Below are 23,723 nucleotides of genomic sequence, written 5' to 3' on the forward strand. Positions count from 1 at the left end.
AAAAATGTATTTGAGTGTTTTTAAAGGATTGCTTGAGGGATTACCGTGTACATCATAACCTATCACTGTACACTTCAGATTACTAACTTAATTCTGCTAAAATAGTGAATCTTTGTTCTATCCTAGCTTCATTCTCTCTCCCCTGCCTTTATATATATATGTCTCATATGCGTTTTATGTATATGATACATATATATGTTTGTTCTGTGTGTATATAAATTTTGCTTTAATGGGTCTAAGTCTGAATCTCTTGTCTTTATCTTATTTGGGATTCATTACTCTTCTTTGATTTGTACATTGTCCTCAAATTTTGAAAAATTTGACCAGTATTTACATATTTTTCTGCCTTGCTTTTCCTTCTGATACTCTCACTTAATGTTGCCACAGAGGTCTCTGAGTCTCTTGTTTATTTTCTTCAAACTTTTTTGTTTCTGTTCTTCAAATTGGGTAACTTTTATTCATCTGTCTTTAGTTCACTGATTCTTTCTCTGCCATTTTGAAGCTTCTTTTTTTTTTATATATTGGTGATTATAGTATTCAACTTCAGAATGTCAGGGTTTTTTTTTAATTAAAAAAAGTTATTCATTAAGATTCTCTGTTGAGATTCTGTACTTGTTGATATGAGTCACTGTCATCATACTTTTCCTTAATTCTTTGAACGTTGTTCTCATTAGTTCATTGAAGATATTTTAAATAATTGCTTTGATGTCTTTGCTAAATCCAGTATCTTAGAATCATGAAAGACTCTATTGCTTGCTTTTTCTCTTCTTAATATGAGTCACATTTTTTATGTTTCATATATTTTTTGAAAATTGGAAACTTAGATAATGTATTGTAGCAGCTGTGGATTCTGATGGCATCCTTCCTGTCCCTAAAACTTGTCATTCCTGATTTTTGTTTGGAATTGCTCAGAGTAAATCTGTGAAATACATTTGTCCTGTGGTGTGTGAAAACAATGATCTTTGCTCAATTTATTATCATTGTTGTTGTTTTGTTTTTAAGGTTAGTTTCCTGTGTCACTCCTTGTATCAGTCAGAAATTGTGCTTAAATACAGAGAGCCACTAAGGCTTTCTGCTTCCACTGACAGATCTGTGTATAGATTGGGTAGTGCATTCAAAATTCAGGTCATTTTAAAATTTGTCCCTATTTTTATGTTCCCTTGAGACTTCTTGTATCTCCATCTAGGTGTCTTGCTGAAAGTATTACTTTTGTTTCAGGTTTGGAGGACTTGTTAACAAAAGTTACTTGTTACACACAATAAACAATTTCAATATTTAATTGAGGATTAGTTGACTTAATTTCAAAATACGGTCATTAAAAGGAAAGAGAAATAGAAACGATAGTGAAAAGTACAGCACATACATCACCAAATTGGGCCAACCAATGTGCATGTGTGTGTGCTCAGTTGTGTCTGACTCTGCGACCCCATGGACTGAGCCTGCCTGGATCCTCTGTCCATGGGGTTTTCCAGGTAAGAGTACTGGAGTGAGTAGCCATTCCCTTCTCCAGGGGAATCTTCCCAAACCAGGGATCAAACCCAGATCTCCTATACTGCAGGTGCGTTCTTCACCAGGGAAGCCTGACCAACATGTAGACTTAAAAACAGCCCTAAGAAGTCCCACCTAACAGCTATTTGAAGTCCTAGTTGGGAAAAGGTCCTGGGCACTGCATCCACTCCATGGATGAGACCTCAAATTGCAGTTTCTGGGGTTCCCACTTATAATCCTAGATTGCAGACTGATATCATCAGTTTGCAGGCAAAAATTCACCTCTGGTTTTACTTTAACATTTTTACAATGCTGTTTATTTTATATTGTGAGTCATAGGATTTCGTCAGACCTCGCTGCAGTTGGCCAGACCTCCAGGTACTCAAGAGTTCCAAGACCCACTCCCTTTCTTATCTAAAGTGCTGCTTGACTCTCTGTTCTTACAGGCAAGCACGGAATTTGGTTAGTGTCCAGGCAGGTTAGAAGCAAAGTCAGGGGCCTGCTATCCTGCTTCTGAAGCCTGAACAAGACTTCCTCCATGTAATTTCCCTGATACCAGGAGTGTGTGGATAGTTGGGGATTTCTCCAATCTCTCTTGCACATGCTTGTAGCCCCTGTTTATCTAGGATTACATGATGAGTGTATTAAGTTCATCTATGGCTGCCTCTCCTCTACAATCTCTCTGTTAAGTCCCCTACTAATCTGACAGTCTGCTTGTTCTTGTCCTAATAGAGATTTCAACCTCACACTTGCTTGGATAGCTTCAGAAATTTTCCCTTCACTTCTGGGATAGGTTTTCTGTTTTCCACTCTGAATCAACTCAGCCCTGCTCTGTCAGCCTCACTGCTAGTTTTCATGGCCTGTTCCACCTTTGCAGAACTACTGCACTGACCTAAATTGTGGGGAAGAATGAGTAACGGGAGCAGGTGCAAGAAAGAATGCCACAGACTTCTGATGTTCATACCCATATTCAGTAGATTTTCCTGATGAAATATTTCTCATTTTATTATATGCCTCTGGTCAATTTCCAGTCAATTCAGATGATTGTTTTTGACAGTTTTTTCCCCCCAGCTATATGTTGATTTTGCAGACTAGTTGCCAAAGTTCTTACTCCATCATCCTGGAAGCATCCTTTGCTTCTTTTTGGGTTTGTTTTTTTTTTAAATATTTATTTTATGTGGTTTTTCATATAAAGATATACAGAATATTGCACAAAAAGGGTATGATTTTAAAGTCCATTTTAATTTTATTTTCTAAGATAGTACAATTCAGCTCATTTATAATTAAACAGAAAATTAATTTTTTATTGTTGCAGATTTCAAGTTCCACCTATAAAGACAAGAATGAAGAGTATAAAAGATAGTTCACACATCTACCTGATACAGAGAAACTGATAGCAGGTAAAAAATTAAAAAAAATCAAGAAGGTACAGAAACTCTTTTACTACCTCATCAAAATAGAGTTGATGAGTAATAATATTCATAGAATATTTTAGCCTTTATGCTCAGCAGAAACTGTTTTTCAAGATAAACAGCCTCTTATCATCTGTCATCAGACAATATAAAATGAAGTTGTATAGAGATGTGTGTCATTGACACTGTATCTGGATAGTACAGTTATAGGTGGCTTTAGATTTCTACTTTGTAAATGTCTGTACTTTCCAAATTTTATACAATGAACAGGCTTATTATAGCAGTGAAGAAAAATACTAAAATTGTGAATTTTTTATAAAGCACATATACATACTGAAAAATACAGACAAAGTATTAACCAAAATTACATACCTATACAAATTAACCAGAGACCCATCCAAAGGACCATCCCTCTAGATGGGTCCATCCTAAAGGAAATCAGTCCTGAAAATTCATTGGAAGGACTGATGCTAAAGCTGAAACTTCAATACTTTGGCCACCTGATATGAAGAACTGACTCCTTGGAAAAGACCCTGATGCTGGGAAAGATTGAAGGCAGGAGGAGAAGGGGATGAGGGGATGAGATGGTTGGATGGTATCACCGACACTATGGACATGAGTTTGAGCAAGCTTCAGGAGTTGGTGATGGACAGGGAGGCCTGGTTGTGCTGTAGTCCAAGCGGTCACAAAGAGCTGGACATGACTGAGCGACTGAACTGAACTGAACTGATACAAATTAAAATATATAATTGGGATCATTCTGTACAAATGGCTTTAACTTCTTAGATTTAACCACATATTAGATCACTGTCTTCTGAAACAGAGAATCTTTAACCTTTAATTTTAAAAAAACAACTCACTGACATTTCAAATCCACAGTTTCATACTTTATAGGTTAGTTCAATTAATATTTCTTAGTACTCAGTCTGTGCCAGAGACCATGATGTTTCTGAAGAACTTGGAGTCTCGTGGAAAAACATCATATATAAAGAAATCACTATGATTCAGGTTATATGAACAGTTTTAGCACAGTACAGAAGTATTACCTGGAAACTAAGATTTAGTGTACACCACAGTATCCTTCTAACTGATCTCTCTCCTAGTCTTACATGCCTTCATTCTATTCAGGGCTATAGGTATAGTGGTTTTTTGAAGAAGCACATCTGATCAGTTTAAAACCCTTCATGAATGGTATTCCAATGACCTTAGAATAAAGCTTGTCTGCCTTTCTATGTGGCCTTTTGTATATGTTAATTATCCTTTCATCGCTCTTCCTTTATCAAGTTCCCTTGAGTCTCTAGTCTTTTTTGAAGTCAGCTTTCTTTATGTATGTCATTTCCTTTTTGGGGGGGGCTTTTTTACTTCATTTTACCTAGAACTGTTTTCCCTCTTCTATACCTGGTTGTCTTTTATTTATATATTTTAAAATATATATTAATGTATTATGTCTATTTGCATATATATTTTGTTTATATATTTCTCATTTAGGCATGCCTTTACTGTAAATTTGACTGGGCTGGTACAGCTCTTATATTCATCTACTGCTCACCAGCGTAACAGCAGTAGTAGTAGTAGTTAAAATGTAGAAACACTGAGCCCCCCAAGTGACTCCTCATACCTTAGCTCTCCTGGCTTCTCTTGTAGGATTCCCAGGGCCTTCACATAATCCAGCAATGAAAGGTTTTATATCTGATATAGAAAGGTCCTGATCCAGCACTGTGGTTGGTGACCAGTGTTATTATTGTAAATATCACCTGTGGATAGATACCTCCAGTATGTATTCTGGTAGTGTCCTTCACACTCCTGAGTCCGTTGGACTGCAAGGAGATCAAACCAATCAATCCCAAAGGAAATCAGTCCTAAATATTCTTTCGAAGGATTGATGCTGAAGCTGAAACTCCAGTACTTTGGCTACCTGATGGGAAGAACTGACTCGTTGGAAAAGATCCTGATGCTGGGAAAGGTCAGGGCAGGAGGAGAAGGGGACAACAGAGGATGAGATGGTTGGATGGCATCACTGACTTGATGGACAGGACTTTGAGCAAGCTCCAGGAGTTGGTGATGGACCGGGAAGTCTGGTGTTCTGCAGTCCATGGGATCACAAAGAGTCGGACACAACTGAGCGACTGAACTGAACTATTTATATTATTGGGCTTCCCAGGTGGTGCTAGTGGTAAAGAACCCACCTGCTAATGCAGGAGACATAAGACGTTAAATCCCTGGGTCGGGAAGATTCCCTGGAAGAGGGCACGACAACCCACTCCAGTATTCTTGCCTGGAGAATTCTATGGATAGAGGAGCCTGGTGGGCTACAGTCCATGGGGTCACAAAGAGTTGGACATGACTGTGACTAACACTTTCACTTTTATCTATATTATTTGCTATTGTAACCCTAGTACAGAGGTCAGTATTTGACATATTATAATGGGTACCCAGTGATTGAATGGATGGTTGATGGATAGAGAAATGAGGGAGTAAATGAATTATCAGTGTCACTTAAAATCAGCAGAATAGATGAGCTCAACCACGGATAACATATAGAGTTAAAATAACACTAACAAAAGAATCATGGCATCAGTAGAAGAAGAAAATCCAGTAAAAATCAAATTTAGAAGGAAAGATCAAATAATGTGTGAAGATCCAGAAGAAAGTAGTAGCACAGTATTTTTGCATATAAAGAGTTGTTAAGAATCATTATAGTTTAACAGTGTGAAATACAGATGAACTAAGTGAAAATAACAATTTGTGAAGTTGATCTAAAGTAACTATATAGAGGAAATATTCAGTGTTAAATGAACATTTTAAAAAATGAAAAGAAAGTAGAATCAATAACCTAAGATTACACCTAATAAATCTATAAAAGATGAGGAAATTAAACCTAAAGCTACCAAAGGGAAAGAAATGATAAAGACTAGAGCATAAATTAATGAAATTGAAAACAGAGGAAAAAGAAGAGAAAATCAATGAAGCCAAAGCTGGTTCTCTGAAAAAATTGATAGGCCGAGAATCTGGTTAACAAAGAGAAATGATAGGTGACATGTATTACCAATATCAGCAATGGAAGAGGGTTCATCACTGCTGATCCCCTGAATATTAAAAGGATAATAAAGAAATACTGTGAACAACTCTATGCCCATAATGCAATAATTTAGATAAAATAGACCAATTTCTTGAAAAACACAAACTGCCAAACCTCACACAAGAAGAAACATATAGCTGGAATAACTCTATACCTATTAAAGAAATTGAATTTGCAGTTAAGAACCTTCCATAAAAAGCTCAATGTAGACAGTATCAGTGGTGAATTTTATCAACCATTTATGTAAGAAATAGCATCATTCCTTCCAGAAAATAAGGATCACTTCTCAACTCATTTTATGAGACTAGTGTTACCAGAATACCAAAACCAGACAGAAACATTCTAGGAAGAGACCAATATCTGTCATGAACATAGAAATAAAGAGTTGAAACAAAATATTAACATATGAGATTCAGCAATTTATAAGATTATGGATTATGACCAAGTGAGTTTCATTTCAGGAATGCATGGCTGGTTCAGCATGTTAAAAAAAAGAAAAATCAATCAATATATTTTATCATTCTAGACCAAATATGAAAAATCATATAATCATCTCAATAGATGCAGAAAAAGTATTTGACAGAATTCAACATTCTGTCATAATAAATCTCTCAACAAGTTAGAAATAGAACTTATTCTACTTCCTTAGAAGAAACTATGAAAAACCTCCAGCTAACATTGTACTTAATGATGAGAGACTGAATGCCTTCTACCTAAAATTAGAAACTAGGTAAAGATGTCTTCTCTCACTATTCTTACTCAACATTTTACTAGAAGTTTAAGTGCAGTTAGTGCAGTAGACTTCAAATAAAAGGCATATACATTAGGAGAATAGGAAATAGAAACTAATTTTATTGCCAATAGACATGATTATTCATTTAGAAAATATCAGGTAATCTACAAAAACTTCTAGATTTCAATGAATGAATTTAGTGGTGTCTCGGTGATAAAGAATCTGCCTGCCAGTGAAGGAGATGCAGATTTGATCCCTGGGTCGGGAAGATCCCCTGGAGAAGGAAAGGGGAACCACTCTAGTGTTCTTGCCTGGGAAATCCCATGGACAGAGGAACTTGGCAGGCTGCAGTCCATAGGGTCACAAAAGAGTTGGACAAACTCAGTGACTAAACAACGACAACAGAATTGAAAATCATTTGAAGATAAAAGAAACATGTATATACACTGGCAAAGAACAATTGGAATTCAAATTTTAAAAATAACATTTACATCAGAACTTCCTAATAATGAAGTAAGTAGGTGTAAATCTAACAAATATATAGGTTCTATATGCTAACAAATGTAACACATTAACAAAAGAAGTCTAAATAAATGTTTATAGATTAGAAGACTCAAAGTTGCTGAGGTCTCGGTTCTCTTGAATGAAAAATCCCAGAATACTTTTTCATAGATGAGGAAATAGATAAACTGATTTTAAAATTTGCATGGAAAAAACAAAGGATTTAGAATAGCCAAAATAATTCTGAACAAGAAGAACAAAGCTGGAAGACATACATTACTCAATTTCAAGACTTACTGGGAATCTACAGTAATCAAGACAGTCTGAGATTTGCCAAGGATAGACATTTAGATAAATGGAACAGAAAATAGCTCAGATATAAATTCATACAAATATTATGAGCTCATTTTTGATAAAGGTGCAAATGCAAAGATAATTTAATGGAGAAAAGTTCATCTTCAACAAATGGTGCTGGAACAATTAGATGTCCATATGCAGAAAAATGAATGAACTTTGATGCAAAACTCACACTATTTACAGAATTTACCTCAAAATGGATCATAGAACTAAATGTAAAACTGTAGAATTTGTAGAAGAAAACATCTGGGTTTTTTTTCTTAGAGGAAATCTCTGTTTGGATTTGATGATGAATCTTTAGATGTAACACCAATAGAATGATTCATACAAGAAAGAATCAATAAGTTGTACTTTATCAAAATTAAAATCTCTTGCTATGCAAAAGATACTTTTTAGAGGGTGAAAATATAAGACACAAACAGGGAGAAAACAGTTGTTAATCACATATCTGATTAAAAAAACAAACACACACGTCTATCCACAATAGAAATTATTCTTAAAAGTTAACACTAAGAACACAAACTACTCTATTAAAAAATGGGCAGATTAGCTTTTTCGCAATGGGTTTGCTGCCAGCACACAGGTGTCATGAAAACCACCATTAAACCTAAGCAAAAATGGGAAAGGAAAAGACCCACATCAACATTGTTGTCATTGGGCATGTAGATTCAGGGAAGTCTACCATGACTGGCCATCTGATCTACAAATGTGGTGGGATCGATGAGAACAATTGAAAAGTTCAAGAAGGAGGCTGCCAAGATGAGAAAGGGCTCCTTCAAGTATGCCTGGGTCTTGGACAAACTGGAAGCTGAATATGAGCGTGGTATCACCATTGATATCTCCCTGTGGAAATTTGAGACCAGCAAGTACTACGTTACCATCACTGATGCCCCAGGACACAGAGACTTCATCAAGAACATAATTACAGGCACATCCCAGACTGACTGTGCTGTCCTGATTGCTGCTGCTGGTGTTGGTGAATTTGAAGCTGGTATCTCCAAGAAGGGGCAGACCCGTGAGCATGCCCTTCTGGCTTACACTCTGGGTGTGAAACAGCTAATTGTTGGAGTTAACAAAATGGATTCCACTGAGCCACCCTACAGCCATCAGAGATACAAGGAAATTGTTAAGGAAGTCAGCACCTACATTAAGAAAATTGGCTACAACCCTGACACAGTAGCGTTTGTGCCAATTTCTGGCTGGAATGGTGACAACATACTGGAGCCAAGGGCTAACATGTCGGAGCCAAGTGCTGACCTGCCATGGTTCAAGGATGGAAAGTCACTCGTAAGGATGGCAATGCCAGTGGAACCACCCTGCTTGAAGCTCTGGATTGCATCCTGCCGCCAACTCACCCAACTGACAAACCCTTGCGTTTGCCCCTCCAGGATGTCTATAAAATTGGTGGTATCAGTACTATCCCTGTGGGCTGGGTGGAGACTGGTGTTCTCAAACCTGGCATGGTGGTCACCTTTGCTCCAGTCAATGTAACAACTGAAGTGAAGTCTAGAAATGCACCATGAAGCATTGAGTGAAGCCCTTCCTGGGGACAATGTGGGTTTCAATGTCAAAAACGTGTCTGTCAAAGATGTTTGTTGTGGCGGTGTGACTGTTGACAGCAAAAATGACCCACCAGTGGAAGCAGCTGGCTTCACAGCTCAGGTGATTATTTGGAACCATCCAGGCCAAATCAGTGCTGGATATGCACCTGTGCTGGATTGTCCCACAGCTCACATTGCTTGCAAGTTTGCTGAGCTGAAGAAGAAAATTGATCATCGTTCTGGGAGAAAGCTGGAAGATGGCCCTAAATTCTTGAAATGTGGTGATGCTGCCATCGTTGATATGGTTCCTGGCAAGCCCATGTGTGTCAAGAGCTTCTCTGACTATCCTCCCCAGGGCCATTTTTCTGTGAGTGACATGAGACAGACAGTCTCTGTGGGTGTCATTAAAGTAGTGAACAAGAAGGCAGCTGGAGCTAGCAAGGTCACCAAGTCTGCCCAGATAGCTCAGAAGGCTAAATGAATATTATCCCCAATACCTGCCACCCCCGTATTAATCAGTGCTGGAAGAACGGTCTCAAAACTGTTTGTCTCAATTGGCCATTTAAATTTAGAAGTCAAAGACTGGTTAATGACAACAGTGCATCATAAAACCTTCAGAAGGAAAGGAGAATGTTTTTGTGGTTCATATGTTTTGTGTGTGGCAGTTTAAGTTATTTATTTTTAAAATCAGTACTTTTTAATGAAAACAACTTGACCAAAAATCTGTCACAAAATTTGATACCCATTAAAAAAAAGTTTAATGAGAAAAAAAGGGGGGGGGGGTTGATTCTTTACCAGAGGAGATACATGGATGGCAAATAAGCATATGAAAAATTGCACACTATCATAGGAAAATACAGATTAAAAGCACAATTAAATAAATGACATATCTAATAGAATTGCTAAAATTAAACACTAAAACAATGGACAACACCAAGTGATGATGAGGCTTCAAAGATATAAGACTCCACTGTGTTGGAAGATGTCGGTGAGTTTGACTGACCTCTACCATAGAGAACTCACCAGTCAGTTACCTGATATTGGTCCCTGTTCTAGCTGTCACTCTTTGTGATTCTCAGTATGGAGTCTCTCTGGAGTGGCATAGCTTCAACCTTCTCGTGTATTTTTTGAGCTGAGACTTTCTCCACACTGTGGCTTATCCATTCGTGTCCAGTTTCTCTCTCTTAAAATTTATCAAAACTTCTAGTCAACCAATGTACCCACCCATTCTGTTGCAGGAAGGGGGACCCCTTCCAGGGCCCAAAACTGGGCTCTTGTCTAACACTCGGAAATGAATTGTCCGAGGAGACACATGTTGACAAAGCAAGAGATTTTATTGGGAAAGGGCACCCGGGTGGAGAGCAGGAGGGTAAGGGAACCCAGGAGAACTGCTCTGCCGCATGGCTCACAGTCTTGGGTTTTATGGGGATGGGATTAGTTTCCGGGTGGTCTTTGGCCAGTCATTCTAATTCAGAGTCTTTCCTGGTGGTGCACGCATCGCTCAGCCAAGATGGATGCTAGCAAGAGGGATTCTGGGAAGTGGACGAACAGGCAGTGTCTCCTCCCGACCTTTCCCAAACTCTTCCGGCTGGTGGTGGCTTATTAGTTCCCTATTCCTTATCAGGATCTCCTGCCATAAAACAACTCATGCAAATAGTTACTATGGTGCCTGGCCAGGGTGGGCGGTTTCAATCAGTGTGCTTCCCCTAACAATTCTATCTACCCCTCAGCATTGCAAAAGGAACAGAACTAGACACTCGTGTCAACTTAGACCAGAAGTTCCATAGATTTGTTCTATGTACTATTCACACTTCTAAATATGATTGTTGCTTTGAATGTATTCTCTTGGGAGAACGTATACTTTTTATAGTGACGTCATTGCTCAAAACATTTTTTAATGTCTCTGATTAAACGAACAAGGTAGATTTTTACTCTAGAAAATGTTGCACTGGGTAAATATAATTAAAAACAAAATATCCTACCCACCCAGAAAACCTCTCTACAAAAGTAAAAGAGAAAGAAAACATTTGGTTTTATTATTGAATAAACATTGAATTAGAATGTGATGGACATCATAAGCAATCTGCAAAAGAGAGTGTGAAGGCAGAAAGAAATTTCCTTTTTTTATGTAGGCAGGCAGATACAACCAATACACATATTCTAAAGATAAGTAATAACTAGCCCTCAAGTTAGAAGACTTGACAGCGCCATATGTCATATCAGTTTATCCTAAATTCATCTGGTAATTGGGGCAGCTGTGTTAGCTAATTGGCTTTATCCAAAGGGAAAATAAACTCACTTCTTAAAGACAGAAGTTAGTTTGCAACTTGAATCAAGGCACCCATGGAAATAACCCACTCAGAGAAACTAGGAGATGGGGTCTTATCATCCCTGTTGTTTACATTTGAAAGAGATGGCTCCCAGGTCCTGGAGGAAACATCTGGGTTATAAAACTGGCAAGAAGCTTATTTTGCTTTTTAAAAGATTCACATCTCACAGGTGCAAAGAAACAATATATAAGATTTCTAAGGAAAATTCTCTAAAGAGAGGAGGGGGATCTCTTCCTTTTTTTTCACCAGAGAAAGTTAATTTTTTCTTTTTCAGTTTGCATCTGCCCTTACAGTTTGCTCAGGTAAAAAGCAAAGGAAGAAAACAAAAACAAAAGCAAAATACCAGCAATGTAAAGTATAATAAAATGCGGATGGTTATCTTTTGTAGTTTATGTACTAAATTATAATAGAAAGCAATCCTAAAAATGTTGTTCCAAAGAGTCTTGCTTAAGCAATATCATCTTTCTTGGACTCCCAAAGAGGTAGGAGATATATGGGCTTCTGATTGGAAATTTACAATCAGCCACCCTTCTGCTTTCATTTCTTGAGATAAGAGATAGGTGGGCTTCAGTTGAGGAACTTACAACTAATAAAAACAGAGTAAATAGCCGGTCTTTGTCTCTTACCTCAAGGAAATAATCATGGCAAGGAAAAAGAAAGGACAAAACCCTGTCTGATAAGGGAGAGACTACACGCAGAAAGGCTCCTTGGAGTAAAAAGGCAGAGGATAATTCGAGGCCATAATGAGTCATGCTCCTTCCCGAAGCATTCACTTCGAGATCCATCTTGGCTAGGGTGTGCGTGTACACCCCAGGGAGGGTCCTGAGACAAATTAACCAGGAGGGACCAAGCAAAGTGATTGGCCTGAGGGAAGACGAAGACCCAGAAGACTGCCCCTTTATAAAGGATTTAAACTTACCAGAAGGCACGACTTTATCTCTGAGCTAGTCCATGTGCCTTTCTGTGTGTACTTTTCAATAAACTTTTTACTTTACTCTTTTCCACCTCCTTGCCTGAATTTTTTTTCAATAAACTTTTTACTTTACTCTTTTCCGCCTCCTTGCCTGAATTTTTTTTTCAATAAACTTTTTACTTTATTCTTTTCCGCCTCCTTGCCTGAATTTTTTTCAATAAACTTTTTGCTTTTCTCTTTTCTGCCTCCTTGCCTGAATTCGTTCTTGACTAGGCAGGCAAGACTAGGGACCTTAGCCCTAACTTCTGGCTCCTGTGGCCCCGTGGTTAGGTCTTGGAAACTAGGAGCCTGCTTTCACCTACCTTTTGCTGCTTCTTGCTGCAAACTGCCACTTACTGCAAGCTGCCACTTATTGCTACTTGCATCTGAAATCAACTGCTGCTAGAAAAGAGTAGTTTGGGATGTGTATTTCCCGCCACTATTGTTTAAAAAACACATTCTCTTAATTCATCATCATCTCCCTTACAGAGCTATGCCGGGAGCCATTATGGGAGGTCCCGCCCGTGACTAGGTCATGAAGAAAATAGCGGGCAGGCAAGGCCGTCCGGGATCCCACCCATGACGAGGTCATGAGGAAAATACCTGATAGGCAAGGCCGTCTAGGATAAGGGACCCTCCAGGTTGGCCTCGGCCTCTACCCTACCCTATATCCTCCCTCCTTTTCTGCTGCTGTTCTTATTTGTCCTGCTGCAGATTCTTGTGTTGCCTGCCAAGAGCTCTCCTGCTCCTCTTTCACTGAATAAAGACCAACTTAAAAGCTAATTAATAAATCTCTTGGACGCTGGTACCCTATGAAGAGGCCAGGGATGAAGAAAATGCTTCAATTCAAACCCTTTTACTGGCATTCTGGCTTGTTTGATAAATGTGTGCTCTCATTGCACAAAATGCTCATGATTGTTCTAAACATCCTAAGCACAGTAGACTAAGAAAAGAAACTATTAAGCATAGGTCCCTCTGCGGGGTGAGAAAAGCGCCACAAATATTATAGCCACAAATGTGCCTAATATAAAATAGTTTAGATAGAGATTAGCTGATGATTTCTTGTAGGTAATTAACTTTTGGACTAAGAGCCTGTTTTGTGCCATATCTGCTGGTTTTGCAATCCTTTGCATTTCTGCTCTGTAAAAACTGTAATCCTATCTAGTTCCCATGGAGATGACACCTAATAGAAAGAAAATAGATTAACCACAAAAAAGACAGGGTTGACTACTAAAGTTGCTTAAAGTTGCACCAGGTGCAAGCCATAAATTGTCAACAGGCCTGAAAGCCAAAAGATATTATACATAGAGATTAACCATTAAAAAGGCCCTAATAGGCACACAGCCCTTTGGGGGGTGAGGAAGCCTTATTAAAAAATACAAAACATATTGTTTTAAAAGTGGTTATTGGATCAACGTTTGATTGATGTTAATGTGCTGAGGTTGTGCAGTGGAAACTATTGTTAATATAGTTGGAGATCTAGAAAAATAAGAGTTTAGCCCTAGTGTGAAAACAATAAGATAATTGTTAATTTTAACCAAGAATGCTAAACAGGGGCTGCCTCACCAGAGCCACAGAGTCTTTGTGTGCTAAACTTTTTAGATAAATTTAGCTGAGAATTTCTGCAAAAAGACTGACTTTTTTGTATTTCTATTATGTTGCAACTTGCTGTACCATGAGAATGCCAATTTTCTGTTTTCTGCTAACCTCAAGGCCAGAAGATAATGTACAAAAAATCTATGGGAAAAGACTCTCATAAATAAAAAATATACAGAGCACACCTGGTTTCGTGAAGGACAAGCTGATATAATGTTAAACTAAGTCCATATGCTTATCTGCCCCTTAGAAATGTACCGACTTAGGGTATAAAGGCTACGGTGAAAAATAAAGCAACTGTCAGACTCTGCTGCATATCCTGGTCTGGTCTCTCTTTCTCTCTCTCTCTCTCTCTCTCTCTCTCTCTCTCCTCTCTCCCTCACAGGCTTGGCCCCATCAAGGCCGTGTCTCTCTCTCACCGACGCCGTTCATCCTGAGGGTTCCCCTGGATCCTGCTGGGGCTGGACCCCGGCAGAGCTATGCCTAAATTCTTCTGCAAAATTAAATAGTACATAAATAGTACATCTTGTTTGTTTGAAAATGGGTGTACTATTATTGTGCAAGCTTACTCTGGGAGTATATAGTGCTGATTCACTCCATCTGTATTCCTGTTAACACTTTTCACATATTTCCACTGTATCCTTTGTTATATTTTAGTTATTAAAGTAAATCTTTAGGCATTGGAGCCATCCACTTGACTGAAATTGATCATGTAAAAACTAGTAAGTTGATGTTAATACATGCATCAAAGTGACCTGTGCTCCTTGGTTAATTTACTTAACTTTATTCAAATTTTCCAGTAACCAATTATAAAGTTATAAAAGGGACTTCCCTAATGGCTCAGTGATAAAGAATCCACCTGCAGTGCAGGAGATGCAGGTTTGATTCCCGTGTCAGGAAGGTCCTCTCAAGGAGGAAATGGCAGCCCACTGTAGTATTATTGCCTGGAAAAATCCCATGGACAGAAGAGTCTGACAGGCTACAGTCCATGGAGTCACAGAGTTGGACACATCTGAGCACACACACACACACATACACACAGAGTTATGAACACATAAAACAATTTTTGGCAAACATTATTCAATTGTAGGTAAATCAGATTGTTAATATGACTCAAGTCAGGTAGAAGATTGCCTTCTGAAGTGCCGATTAGTGTTGTGGTATAGGGTTGGTAATCAGTAGGGAAACTGGGAGGAAAAAAGGTAAAACCCCTTTGCTTTTTAAAAATTGTTTTGTCCATTTCTTGTCTGGGACTTATTGCTAGGAAGCCATCTTATAAAAAAAACAACTTTAGTGAGGTAAGAGTTTATTACAATAAAACATACCTCTTTTAGAGAGATTGTTTTTAAAGCCACTGAAAAAAACTTGCCAATCTATATCAAATAGTCTTCAGTTAAAATGTTAGCATAGCTTTGAATAGAGTTAATGTAAAATAGAGCAGCGGTTCTCAAATTGTGGTCCACAGACTAGCAACATTGACATCAGCTGGGACCTTGCTGGATGTGCAGACACTTCCCCCAGCCCAGACGTAGTTAATCGGAAACTTGGGGAGGGGCCTGGCTATCTATGTTGTGATTAATCTATCAGGTATGTCTTTTTTTTTTTTAATTAAAAAATTTTTTTGGAACTTTTTGTTTTATATTGGAGAGAATCCGACTGCAGTTCAGGAGACATGGGTTCAATCCCTGGGTTGGGAAGATCCCCTGGAGGAGGACATGGCAACCCCTCCAGTATTCTTGCCCAAGAAATCCCATGGACAGAGGAGTCTGGCAGGCTACAGTCCATGGAGTCGCAAAAGAGTTGGATACAACTTAGCTACTAAACAAAAACAGCTGATTAACAATGTTGTGATAGTTTTAGGTGGACAGCAAAGGGACTCATCCATACATATACATGTATCCACTCTCCCCACAAACTCCCTTTCCACAGACTGTCACATTATATTGAGCAGAGTTTCCTGTGCTATACAGTAGGACTTTGTTCCACCACATATTTCTGATCTGATATTTGAGAAGAACTGAATTAATAAAATGTTTCAGTGGTTTAGATAAAAATTTCAGAATACCTTAAGATGACCTTTAGCCCTATCCCTGTTTTAAAGATGCATACTAGTCAATGAGTAACTTAATCTGCTTAATTATTTACTAGGATTGTTTCTTTTTTGGTTTGGTGGTGTCTCAGTTCTGTTTTGCTGAAGGAAGCACTGTGAAAGACTCGGGTTCCTTTGTTAAATTTTTAGTATTTGCTTAGAAATTTAACATGAGCAAATTTAAATATCTTGGGGTTCATAACCTCAATAACTTTTTCCTAAAATTACTAGTCACTTAATATCATTTAAAAATATATCAATTAAGCTAAATCTCCTCATAGCAGCTCTTTATATTTTATATTATTAATAATTTAGCAATGCTGTTTACACTAGCCACAGAGCCATGTCTTAATCTTAGAGGCATGGAGTTAACTTACTCGTGAGTGAAGTGAAGTCGCTCAATCGTGTCCGACTCTTTGCCTACCATAGCCTACCAGGCTTCTCTGTCCATGGGATTTCCCAGGCAAGAATACCGGAGTGGGTTGCCATTTCTTTAGGCAGTGGCATTTATCAGAGTCCTCTTGATTTTGCTGGATTTTAGTGCTAAGTTAGAGAGGACCAAATTTGAAGCTAAACTTAAAATGTATAAAATTTATAGAGTCATCCTTGCTCCCTCCCTCACCCTCATCCAACATCTAATTAGTTACCAATTTCCTATCCATGTGTGTGCAAAGTCGCTTCAATCATGTCTGACTCTTGGTGACCCTATAAGACTGTAGCCTGCCAGGCTCGTCTGTCCATGGGATTCTCTAGGCACAAATACAGGAATGGGTTACCATGCCCTCCTCCAGGAGATCTTCTTGACCCAGGGATTGAACCCATATCTCTTGTGTCTCCTGCACTGGCGAGTGGGTTCTTTACCTCTAGTGCCATCTGGAAAACCCCCGTCAGTACTACCTCTTAAATATCTCTGAATCTAACTACTTCTTTCTCTAGTACTGCCATCTTTTGGTCTGAGCCACCATCAGTTTCCCCCTGGATTTCCTAATGATTTATCTAAATCCATTGTCACAGTGTGAATTATTTGGTGTTTAATAACATACATCTGATTATGTTCCTTCCCCTTGATACTCACTGATGACTTTTCATAAAGTCCACAGTCTGCCATGGCCTGTGAGACCTTACATGATCCAGCTTCTCTAGCAAGAGATCTATCTTTGTATAGTTGCTTAAAGGTATTATTTCTTTCTACCACAGGGCCTTTGCACATCCTGTTCCCTCATGGTCCAGCTGACCCTTTATTGATCTTTAGATTTCAGTTTAAAAGTCACTTTTTCTGGAGAACTTTTCTATATGTATTCTCCCCGCCCCATATCCCATACCTGTATGCTCCTTGTAAGCTCTCAGCTTTCTCCACACTTTGGTCATTAGGCTCATTTTTCTATTTGTTTATTGTATACCTTCCTCACTAGACAGCATTCCACAAGGGCAAGTTTTATTTCTGATAACCCTAGTGACTAGCAAAAAATATCTGGTGTGTGGTGCTCAAAATATAGAAAGAAGGGAATGAATGAATGAATGAACTAATGAGCAAAGTGAGGACTTTCCATGATTAAAGTAGTATGAGATTTGTGAAGTTGGCACAGTTTTTAGTTACTAAGCTGTTCCTTATTTCTTGTGTACATAGATTATGCTTGTGCTCTTCAGAGGGACATTTTGCTTCAGGGATGACTCTACCTTTCAGAAAACTGGCTGTGTTTCTATAGCAACATCTTCAGATGGGAAACTACAGTAAGACATGTTTTCATTAGATTTGCTGATATAAATAATTGCATAGACAGAAATGTGTATACAGTGCTCCTAAAAAGTGTACTTTAGATTTCAAAGTAAGTTGATATATATTTATCTATACTTAAATACATCCACATTTATTTATGTATAGTATAAGTGTGTAATATATTTTTCATAATATACTGAGCTCCATTTGTATATATTTAATATAGTTGGGAAAGAGATTTCAGGTTGAAAAAAGCTTGAACACACCTCCTTTTGACTGCCAAAAGCATGTCTTATGTGACAGACTGAGTTTTGTTTGTGTCTCTGTGTGTTTTAACGTGGAACATAAACACTCGCATGTCTTTTTATACTTTATCCTAATATTAGATAATAGGAGCTGATGGAGGAAATTACTGAAGGAAAGAATGTCTGTTCACCATGTTTTCCTCTGAGAATGCAAACTTATGCTTATTAACTCCTGCAGGTTTTTAATCTGAATATTCTGGACCAGGTTGATGTAATACTTGATATTTTGTGTTGTGTATGTTTCTGAGAAATTTGTTTTGCAGTTTTTCATTATTTTTTGTATGTTTAGATTTCTATTGCTTTAAAGAACATAACCTTCATAACCAAGGAGAAAACTGCTCGACTCATCCCAAATGCTGTCCATATCATTACAGAGGGTGAAAAGGTGAAAAACTACCTTTGCCTTATTACATAATGTGGAGAAAATTTGCCTCATACTGATCATCAGAGTTGGGAATATAAGCAGTTCTTGGAGTTAGGCATATCTGATAGAGATACACTGTATTTAATACTAGATTTCTGTATACTTAAATACTGATTTTTTATTGACTTTAAATAACTGATCAGATTTTTTGTAGTTTATTATTTACAGAAAAGTTTCTCTCATGTTTTTCATTTCTTAATTATAAGAGGTAGGTGGGATAAACCTTGGCAAAACATCCTTATTATTTCTAAATACTCTAATAGTTCTATAATTGTTGTTTAGTCAATAATACCTTCACAGTATCAACTAATAAAAATGAACAGTTCTGGTAACCAGAGATTTGGTAACGTATAAGTAAGGACATAATCATTACAACCCAATCATTACAACCCTTTTTTAGAATGGCAATTTGCTTTAGCTGCCTTCGTTTTTATTATGCACCTACAGTATCTATCAGTTCTTGGTATGAAGAATCTTTCTCTACTGACCTGGAAAGTTAATTAAAAGCTCTGTATGTAACTTTAGAATTAAAATGCTGAGAAAGAAAAAGAAGAAAGGAAGGAAGAAAAAAGGAAAACATGGTAGGGGATGAAGGAGAAAAAGGAAGGAAGGAAACAGGGAAGGAAATGAAAGAGAAAAGAAGCAATAGAGCAGGGGACAGGGCAGATAAATAGATTGAATCTTTATAATGATACTTTTTAATCTTGTAAAGTTTCTTTCACATGCACTTTTTGTTTTAAACAGTCTTATCATTACAAAACACTTCCAGGTACAGTACAAAGAACTTTTCCCCTGGAAACTATTTGAGAATAAATTGTCACTCTGAAGCCTTATCATCCCAGACATCACCCCAGATAATCTAGCATGTATTTCCATCAAAGACATTCTCCTACCTAACCACTGCATGACCATCAAATTCAAGAATTTAGTATTGATCATTGTCACTGCTGAGTTCTCAAACTTGTTTCAGTTTCCTCTATTATCCCAATAATATCCTTTATAGCAAATAGACCCAGTTCAGAAATGCATATTACATTTAGTTGTCAAGGTCTTTAATTTCCATATTCTAAACTAATCTATTGGTCTTTCCTTGACTTTTGTGCCCTTGACGCTTCTAAAGATTATATTAATGGGTAAGATATTTTGTAGGATATTCCTCAGTTTTGTTTGTCTGGTATTTTCTTATGATTAAGTTTAAGTTTTGCAATTTTGGCAGAAATAGCACAGAAGTTATTCTCTGTTCTTTCCATTGCATCCTCTCAGATGGTGGGGCTTCTTAAGTGGCACTTGTGGTAAAAAACCTGCCTGCCAGTGCAGGAGACAAAAGAGGCATGGGTTGGATCCCTGGGTCAGGAAAATCCCCTGGAGTAGGAAAAGACAACCCACTCTAGTATTTTTGCCTGGCAAATTCAATGGACAGAGGAGCCTGGTAGGCTATAGTCCATGGGCCACAACTGAGCAGCTGAACACACACACACACATGCCTTGCTGTTGATATTCTTGATCTTCACTTTGATCACTTAAATAAGGTGGTGTAAATAAGACTTTACTGTAAAGTTAGTCTGTTTTCCTTTGTAATTATGTTTTGTAGTAAGCTACTTTGAAACTAAGGAAATATACAATTCCTCATCAAATTCATTCATTTATTTACTCGTATCAGTGTGACCTCATAATGTCTTATTTTAGTTAATAAGTTATAATCCACTGCTATCATTATTTATTTTGATACTCAAATTGTCCCAGGTTTGGTCAGTGGGAGCCCCTCAAGCTGGCTCTAGTATCCTTTTGACTGTTTTCAGCATTATTCGAGCATTTCATTGCTTTTTAGCACAAGATGTTACAGGCTTTCCCTATTTCAGTCCTGGATTCAACCAGGGCATGAGAACAGTAGTCCTGGGTCCCAGGCTCTTGAGTGCAGACTCGGTAGTTGTGGTATGTGGGCTTAGTTGCTCTGTGGCATGTGGGATCTCCTCAGATCAGGGATCAAACCTGTGTCTCCTGCATTAACAGGCAGATTCTTTACCACCGAGCCACCAGAGAAGCCCTAAAATAAACTTATTCTTAATTGTACAGTTAATATATCTGATGAGAAAAAATTATAAACTTCTCTATGGCAGAACAATCAAACTAAGTTAGAATTGAAACACACATAACACACCCCAGCATGTCCCCGTTTGGGATGGGTCTCTCCCAGTGTGCAGTGTACATCTGTGTTACATGTTAACAAGACCTCCTGGGGTAGGAGGCTATAATCAACCTTTGAGAAGAATACACCTATTCTTCAGACACCAGTGTTGTAATTTTAAGATTAATATTTCTTTTTCCATCCCATACAGGGGTTCTCAGTGAGCTAAAGACTTGCTCTGTACATACACACTTGACCAAACATTTCTGATGAACTTTACCATTTAATCTGTTAATACGGTACATGATTCTTTTTCTAACTGCATCTCTAACTGCTGACTAGTGGAACAGTCCTCAGAAATTTCTGACTGTCTCTGGGTTATAATCTTCGGTTTGGCTTGAATAAATTTCTCTTTTTTTCTTGGCTTGATGGTTAATTGAATTTTTGTCCACGTATGTATACATTTAATTATTTGACAGAGTCATCAAACAGTTCTGAAACTAACATCTTCCTTCCATGCTAATCTCATTTCCTTTTTAGAAGCAAACACTGTTATCAGTTTGGTATATACCTTTTCATGGCTTCCCTGGTGGCCCAGTGGTAAAGAACCTGCCTGGCAATGCAGGAGACTCATGTTTAATCCCTGGGTTGGGAAGATTCCCTGGAGAAGAAAATGGCAACCCACTCCAGTATTTTTGCCTGGGAAATCCCGTGGACAGAGGAGCCTGGTAGGCTACAGTCCATGGGATCACATATATCTTTTCATACCTTTCCTTTGTATTTACATGTATAAATGTATATATATAAGCATATATCTTTGCTTTGCTTTTAAAGTAAGTGCTATCCTATATTTGTTGTCCTTCAGTTCTCCTTTCTTAAAAAAGGACTTAACATTATTTCTTGGAGTCATAGGTTAGCACATATAGATTGGCCTATCTCTGTTTATTAATGTGCTGTATAATATTTTGTAGAATGGATTTACCATGGTTTCCTAGACTGTTAGTTCATTTCTTTTTTTTTTTTTTTCAGAGTTTTGTTTTTATTAGTTCATTTCTATTGTTTTATTACAAACAGTATTGTGGTGAACAGCCTGATCATGCTTGCTTAAGCTCATGTATGGCTCTTTCTCACATAGGTAATGGAATTTCAGGGTCAAACATTTAAATTTCCATAATCATAACAACAACTAGCATTTGCTGAATATGTAATACTTATTCTAAATACTGTGTATTTTTACATTTATTTTCTCTTTGGTTCTCACAGAAATTTGCTACTGTAATTATTCTTATTGTGTACATGAGGAAGCTAAAGAAAAGTGACTCCAAGTCATAGAACTAAGTAGTAGAACCAAGATATGAACCCAGGTAGTTTAACTGCGGAGATCTTGGTCCTAACTACCTCACTATATTGATTCAGTGATCTCTTTTCCATCATCACGGGGGGAAAAACTACACTACTAAATATTTGTCTTACAGTGTGCTCTGTTGTATTAAGGAAAGGTTAATTGTGGTACTATTAGTTGTTTTTGTTTCTAGCATATGTTTTGTGTTCCAGCAGCTTAGAGATATCATTATCCAGAACTCCTCCCAAATTAAGTTTCCTATTATTATTATTTTGGCCCCACTGCATGACTTGTGGGATCTCACTTCCCTGACCAGAGACTGAACCCAGGCCATAGCTGTGAAAGCCTGGAATCCTAACTGCTAGGCCACCAGAGACCTCCCTAGGTTGTTATTGAAGAAAGATTTATTAATAGATTTTTAAAGTTGGATATCTAAAAAGGAATAAAATGAGGTGGTAATTTATATAAATTGTCCAGAAAGATGGGAGTGTTAAGGAACTAAGAATGTGGTTTTAGCATACAAGAGTGGATAAAGTTGTTAACAAAGTATCAAGTTTAAAAGGTGGAAATTGGTAAGCATAACACTGTGGTGAAAAACAGATGGACTAGAAGATTTTTCTTATTAAGAAGAGGATATAGAGAGTAGTAAATAATGATCATTTATTTATTTTTTATTTATTTATTAAAGGTCACTTATTATATATGTGATTGTGGTTGGAAGAGTTCCTAGCTATATCCCTTTTATAAAAAGCTTTGCTTTTTGAAGAATATTATATAAACAAGGTTATTAATTGGAAAAATATTACTTTAAAATCTTTCTATGAAAAGTATAAACACCCCAAATATTATTTTGTTTGGCATTTTATTTAATAAATCAAACATGGAACTGAGTTTTCTCATTCCTAAAAATAACCAGCCAATCATGAAAAGTCACTAACTAGAGGAACAGAAGAGATGATATACTGAGATACTGTATTTAGTGCTGCCACTTGTTATATTTTCTCATAAAGCTTACTTTAAGGTGTGATTTTGCAAAAATCCATTATATACAGAAGAAGAGATAGGGCTAAAAGAAGACATGGAATAATAGATTGAAGATACTGGTTTTCATCTACAGCATGCAAAGCAAATGAATGTTTGTTAACATGGATGTTTTATGATTATTTGATATTAGGTATTTATGGATTTTTTTAGAAGACTATGAAAGATAATATCATTTTATTTATTTTATTTTTTTGATGATATTTTAAATTAGGATCCTTAAAATGAATCTATCTCTGACATCCACTTGCATTTTTTCTTATTCTTTATGTATATTTGGCTCAGATGGCTACCAGTCATCTCTATTTGCAAAGTTTAGAATAAATAAAATTTCAACTTTTGTCTTGTTTATTTAGGTTGAGTTTAACTACAATGGAGCATAAATAGCTACCCATTTCAAGCTCATTTCCCTAGTAAATATTGATAAAATGATTTTTCTCTAAGACCTAATTTTAAAAGACCCCTTGTTCATGCACCAGTTACCTTGTTTTCTCCAATTGTAAGAACTTCTTGGTGACTCAGACAGTAAAGAATCTGCCTTTACCCGGTTTGATCCCTGGGTCCAGAAGATCCCCTGGAGAAGAGAATGGCTACTCACTCTAGCATGGGTTTCCCGGGTAGAGGATGGCAGAGGATCTGCCTGCAGTGCAAGAGCCACAGATTACGTCCCTGGGTTGGGAAGATCCCCTGG

General features: G+C 37.4%; 1 protein-coding gene and 1 pseudogene across 1 annotated transcript in view; both read left to right on the forward strand.

The window, feature by feature from the left end:
• Positions 1 to 23,723, forward strand: part of GRAMD1C (GRAM domain containing 1C) — a 104,940-nt gene that overhangs the window by 23,973 nt on the left and 57,244 nt on the right. The window contains 3 exon segments of the mRNA XM_065943720.1: positions 2,804 to 2,888; positions 17,706 to 17,809; positions 18,390 to 18,485. Of these exon segments, the coding sequence (XP_065799792.1) occupies positions 2,804 to 2,888; positions 17,706 to 17,809; positions 18,390 to 18,485 (285 nt within the window).
• LOC136173374 (elongation factor 1-alpha 1 pseudogene) lies at positions 8,162 to 9,747 on the forward strand (annotated as a pseudogene).

The sequence above is a fragment of the Muntiacus reevesi genome, chromosome 8 (genome assembly GCF_963930625.1).
Source record: "Muntiacus reevesi chromosome 8, mMunRee1.1, whole genome shotgun sequence".
Taxonomy (NCBI): Eukaryota; Metazoa; Chordata; class Mammalia; order Artiodactyla; family Cervidae; genus Muntiacus; species Muntiacus reevesi.